This window comes from Geospiza fortis, unplaced genomic scaffold, assembly GCF_000277835.1.
Source record: "Geospiza fortis unplaced genomic scaffold, GeoFor_1.0 scaffold98, whole genome shotgun sequence".
In the NCBI taxonomy this organism is placed as follows: domain Eukaryota; kingdom Metazoa; phylum Chordata; class Aves; order Passeriformes; family Thraupidae; genus Geospiza; species Geospiza fortis.
This window is the reverse complement of record NW_005054306.1, coordinates 7,538,978-7,545,134: the sequence shown is the minus strand read 5'-3', so window position 1 is coordinate 7,545,134 and position 6,157 is coordinate 7,538,978. Positions and strand designations below refer to the sequence as shown.

At 43.3% G+C, this 6,157-nt stretch overlaps 1 protein-coding gene across 1 annotated transcript in view; it reads left to right on the top strand.

Moving 5' to 3' along the window:
• The window catches only part of MCM9 (minichromosome maintenance 9 homologous recombination repair factor), a 66,013-nt gene that overhangs the window by 48,901 nt on the left and 10,955 nt on the right, over nucleotides 1-6,157 (top strand). Inside the window, exons 7-8 of the mRNA XM_005418519.2 lie at nucleotides 2,947-3,121; nucleotides 5,347-5,549. Of these exons, the coding sequence (XP_005418576.1) occupies nucleotides 2,947-3,121; nucleotides 5,347-5,549 (378 nt within the window). The remainder of the gene's footprint in view (nucleotides 1-2,946; nucleotides 3,122-5,346; nucleotides 5,550-6,157) is intronic.

Sequence of the window (6,157 nt, the reverse complement as noted above, 5' to 3'; positions counted from 1 at the left end):
CGGCAACGGTCGCCAGCAACCGCCGGGGGGCGGGGCCAAGCCGAGGGCGGGGCCAGGGCGGGAGAGGATCCGGGCAGGCTTGAGGGAGGCGCAGGACTTCTGCTTCTCTGATTTCCAGGAAAAGGGCTGAGAGCTTATCTCTTTTCTTCTTCTTTTTTCTTTCTTTCTTTTCCTTTCTTCTGTGTGCATTAAAGTCCAGGCAAAGGGAAAATCAGGAGGAAAGATGTTATTATGCAACTAGTCAGCTGTCCATTCGTGACCAAGAGGGACTCTACCTTAATTTGAAAGCTGTTGCCTTGCAATGATTTTATTTAAAATAAAAAATTAAGTCCTAAGATGGTACTTTATTTCAATTGCTGGCATATATCTTATGGGACTGTGTTTATCCTGCCTGCCACAATAACTTTTATTAAAATTTATAAGGTTTAGATTAATATACAGAAGTCGCATCTTTTATCAGTGTATTGTATTTAAAGTTGTGAGCCCTATGAGCTGAAGAAGAAATTCATTTCCTTTCAAAGTGTTCATCCTCTGCAAGTTGTAAACTATGTAGGACCACATCCAGCTTGGAAAGTGCCCTAAGCTAAATGTTGAGGTTGGAAGAATAGTAGGGCAAAATATCATAACTAAATTAGAACCATGGGTAGAACAGGGACAAAACATAATCTTTTGTCCATTCACTTTAGGCAAAATGTTAAAGAAGCACTGTATCTCAACAAGACAAAAACTGCTGCAACTAGAGCTTATTTTGAAGTTTTATTTAACCTTAGTTATAAAAGGGAAGACTCAGAAGTGTTTAAAAGAACCTTAAGTGGTTTTTTTATATGCTAGGATTGTGCAGTATTGTATAAACAGCAACTGCAATGCTGGCTGCTTGGGAAGAGTGAAAAACTACTCTTAGGCCAGCACTCACGATGAAATTGTTCCCAACACCTTCCAGAACAAGCACTTCTGCTGTCAGAAAAACCAAACTAGTCTAATCAAGTAGGAAGGTGCATTAAGCTTTCAGCATCCCCTAAAAAGAATGTGAAAGAAAGCAGTGATTCACTCACAGCTAAACCATCTTGCCTATGGGGCTCCACCATGTGCGCAGGAGCACTTTCAGTTTTGGGGCAATTTCAGCCCTTTGGGTTTTTGTTATGCTTCGTTTGGTGGGTTTTTGTCTTCCTGTTTCTGTGCTGATTGTGCTGGGTGCGGGTGGTCCCAGGTGCCCCGCCAGCTCAGGGCAGTGGGGCTGGGCGGTGGTGCCAGGCTCGTGAGCCCAAGCCTGCAGCCCACAGCAGTGACCTCTTGGCCACTGGCAAGGGATATCCATGCTGGGATAGAGCACCTGCTCTGTCTTGCTGGGATAGAGCCCCTGAGCACAGCGGCCTTGGCTGGGGGGAGCCCCGGGGGGGACGGGCTGTCTGCACGGCCGTGGGGGCGGCTGCTGGAGAGGCCACCCCAGGGGGGCTGTGCGTGGAAGCAAGCATGCCTGTCAGGAAGCCATCCCCTTCCTCTATTTGTAGAAGGCTCGTGTGCCCTGAAGCACTACGAGACAGGACATTTTGCCTGCACAGCAGCATTGCCAGTGCGAGGGCCCTGTGTGCAGTGCAGCGGGGAAGCCATCTTGTGTGGCGGCAGGAGCCTGCAGCAGAGGCCATCTCATGGCTGCCATGCACAGAGTGACACTGCAGAGCCAGTGACAGACACACAGCACTGCAGAGCCACTGATGTCCCTCAGGGCTCGGGGGGAGAGCAGAAAGTGCCCATGGCTCCGGGGGGCAAGTTGTGTACCCCACCACAGAATATCAGAAATAAATGCGCAACCAGGCTCTCGTACTGCCTGGTACCCCGTGTTTCTGTAATTCTGCCAGGTGATTGATTGCCCACTGTGTTCGGCACACAGTCCAGGAAAACCAAGAAAGATGGGACATAGTGGAGCAGATTCCTTATTAGAATTTGAAGTTCATATTGTGTCATCAGGAAGCATTTAATTCCAGTAACTTTTTGCTGGTCATTTGCAAGCAAATAGGTACTGTGGGCTGCTCAGTGATAAGAAGGTCTCTGTAGCTCTGAACCAAATGGTGAGGCAAGGGGGATTCTTGTGCAGGTTTTGCCATAGAATTCCAGGAGATTTTAGGCTGGTTGCAGCTTGTCAACTACTAGGATATTTTGGGCTGAACACTGAAATGGAAAAGAAGGACTAAAGATAGAGAAGAAGCGGGGAAATAGGGAATAGAAGGATTGGAGGGAGCTGCACATACTTGCTAATGAGTGGCTGTTTCCACAGTTGTGGAGAGGTTTTGACTGGCTATCCACCCAGTGGTTTTTTTATTTCTTCCTTTTTTTTTTTCTTTAATTTTTTTTTATTTCTTCCCCCATGTCATCTTTGGTCATCTTTGGATTTTCATTTTTGCTTAATGCTTAGAGGAAACCAAAAACTCATAAAGAAATTTAATTTCCTTACTTTATGGGAAAAATTTGACTCTGCTTTCTGGGGCCATGAGTTGTGAATGACAATTGAAATTTTTTTTTTCCAAACTTTGCTTTGCAGCTCCAAAATTTCTGTCCCTTTTAGTAGCTGATGTGAGGAGGACCTGAATGGGTCTGTTCCATAATTTTGGAATTTTTGCCCCAATTCTCATTATGATCTGCCAGATCTAGTCTTTGTATGCTAATCAGTTTTGTTCATTTAACAAAGTTCTAGAACAAGTCACAATCCAAGCATGGGAAGCTTAGCAGAATCTGCTCTACAGCTCCAGGCTAACCCACCTCAGCACTAGTGGGATTGCTTGCTGGTAGCTGTAAAGTGAGTTAAATTACATGGTAGAAGTACATGATGGAACTTTCCTGCTGGTTTGCCCTCTGTCCATGGCTCAAGCCGCTGTGCTGGGTCCCTTTCTTTCACTCAAGTTTACTCCTGCATTTTAAGGAAGAGACTGACTGAAGTATCTCATTCTTCAGGTTTGACAGTGACTGCTGTGAAGGAATTTGGGGAGTGGAATTTGGAAGCTGGAGCACTGGTGCTTGCAGATGGAGGTCTCTGTTGCATTGACGAGTTCAGTAGTATCAAGGAACATGACAGAACCAGTATCCACGAGGCAATGGAGCAACAAACCATCAGTGTTGCAAAGGCAGGGTAAGTGGCATGTTAGTACATGTGAGAAAACAACATGAGATTTTTCTCTTGTACTTACATGTTGAGGGATGCTGATTAAACATATCTGTTTTCTTCATTGTATGCAATAGTTTTGTTGTCAACAATATTCCTAAACTAGACAAGTCAGCATTTCATAGGACAGTGCACTAGACCAGGGGCTGCAAGCAATCAGAATAAATACATACCCTCTTCACTGCTGGGTTGTCAATCTACTGCTACAGGCCAGGGCAGTTTTCTACAAAGACTTGGCATCCTTTTTCTTGCCCTTTGCTGCAAGTGGTTGTAATAATCCTATGTGAAATGAGAAGCTTTGTGACTTTTTTTGTTGGAACTCAGAAAGTGGGGCTTCATTTTTCCAAAACCACAAAATCACAGAGTCATTAAGTTTGGAAAAGACCTCAAAGATCATCAAGTCCAGCCTATGACTGATCACCACCTTGTCAACTAGACCATGGCACTAAGTGCCATGTCCAGTCAATTCTTGAACACCTTCAGGGATGATGACTCCACCACCTCCCTGGGCAGCCACTTTTTCAGTGAAGAAATTCTTCCTGATGTCCAACCTGAACCTCTCCTGGCACAGCTTGAGGCTATGTCCTCCTGTCCTGTAAAATCCAGTAATATTGCTTGGTAACCAAAGCACATCAGGAGATTTCCAGGCTGCTGAATTTTGTATGTTGGGTGTGGCTTAACTGTAAACTCCTGGTTACTTTAAGTTCCTCCCTTTCTTTTTTCAAAGTGGTGTGTGTTCAAATTTTTTATCTCCCCCACTACCCCCGCCCACCACTTGGATCTTTGAGCTCATATTTCAAATTTTTTCATATTTTGTCAGTCATATGCAGCTCTTATTCAGGCCCAAATTATTTCCTGGCTGGTATTTCTGAAATCTCCGCTACTTAAAAGGCGTCACCTTTTCCACATTCTTTCCTGTCACCTTCCACTCAGCTCTTGCTCCAGTCACATCTTGGCTCCTCTAAGTGATCATATCCTTCCCTTATTCTGAGCATCTCCATCCTCTTCATCAGGCAGCAGACAAATAATCACAGAATATTCTGAGCTGAAAGGAACCCACAAGGATCATCAATTTTTAAGTGAATGGCCTGTATAGGGATTAAACCCACAACTTTGGTGTTTTTAGCACCATGCTCTTACCAACTGAGCTAATCTCAGGGTCATGTTGCTCTCACCTGGGTAATTACCAGCCTTTGCCAGCTGGGCACAAATACTTGGGATCAATATGGTCCTGTCTCCTTAGTAAGACAGGGACATATTTCAGCTGAGTTCCTTGTTGCAGTTTGGCTTTGATAGACCCAAACACAGTTTGCTAACTTGCACATAGATGCCCAGTTGCTCACTTTTGAGGACTACATATAATGAGGATTTTTTGAATACTAACTTAGCACACACAGGTTAAGCACCTTGTTAATTTAGGACTTATTTTGGTGCATGGGAGAATAAGTTTTTTTTCCTGTTGGGTATAAGCTAGTGGAAGATCTGTGGTCCTTCCTCCCAGTTACAGAAGAACTTTGGACGTGAGGCAGCAGTTACTCAGGAGCTGGCTAGAAATAGCTCAGTGACAAACCAAAGTTAGAATGCTTCTGCTGCTGCCTTACCCAAAAGGAGTGCATTTGGACTACTAGAGTAAAAATAATCTCTCCCCACATCCACAAGCACGTGCTAGGACATCATGGTTAAGAGTGGAAAATGGCTGTTTCAGTTGGTATGGCTGCCATCGCTGCTAACTTGGATTCATATTCTTGTTTATACACAGGAACAAAGCATACATTCATGTCACATTTTATTTTGCTCTCTTAAAATATGAATTAAGCAAAAGTGTTGCTTTCCAGCATTCAGAAGTATTTGTATATTGTACAATCTTGCAATGCAATATTTATTTCTGAAAAGTAGTGTTGGTTTTCACTATTTAAGGATCTAGCTGTATACAGGGATTTATTTGTGGCAATGTTGGTTGGTGCCTTTTGGTGTCCAGATCACTGTCTGTCTAGTTGCTATTCTCTGACTGAAAAATGCTGTACATATAATAAATATTAATACAATACTTCTGTACATTGTTTAGCTCTTATGGTCTTTCAAGATAAGATGGGCTCTTTATAGGATAAAACCACAAAAGTTTTTAAAAGCTTTGGAATCCTTTTCCCTATCCAATTTAATTCAACCATAATGTTCACCATTCCTTTCTCTAGCTTGGTGTGCAAGCTAAGCACGAGGACAACCATCCTGGCAGCAACAAACCCTAAAGGCCATTATGACCCCAATGAGTCTGTTTCTGTCAACATAGCTCTTGGCAGTCCCCTGCTGAGCAGATTTGACCTGGTTTTAGTATTGTTAGATACGAAGAATGAGGAATGGGACCATATAATTTCATCCTTCATCTTGCAAAACAAAGGTAAGAGTAGTCTTTTTAAATCATAAGGTTGGGTTGGGGTTTTTGTGGGGTGGTTTATTTTTGGTTGGTTGGTTTCTGGTTATGTTGCTTGTTTGTTTGGAGTTTTTTGGTTTGGCTTTTATTTTCCCTCCATTTTTTAGTTTGCTATTCTTGAATCTTTCAAATTAAGCAGTGTTTACATTTTTGTCATGGTAGGTTTCTGCTGTATGGTTGTTCTTCAAGTAGATCACTAATTAATTAAGAAGGGTGAGCTGAGAACCCTCTACTTTTACTCTGGGATCATTTATAAGAGATTTCAGCCTAGGCAGCTCAGTAAGTGGATTGTTTCCATCTCACACCTTTGCGGTGTTTGATCTGCAGATCCAATATGCCTTGCAACTGTACTTGCTATTAATCAGAAACTTTATTCAGGCAGAACAGCTCAGAGGTGCATGTGCTGCAGGGCTCAAAGAATGAGCAATAGCATTCCCTATGTGGAGCTTTGTGCTCTGGAGTGAGGGAAGGCAGTGTGATTTTATTCTCACCAGCCCCTTCCCCATCCACATCATAGAACATGGTTTCAATCCCCTTTACAGAAGAAGTGGTTAGAGAGAGCTTCTTCAGCTAGC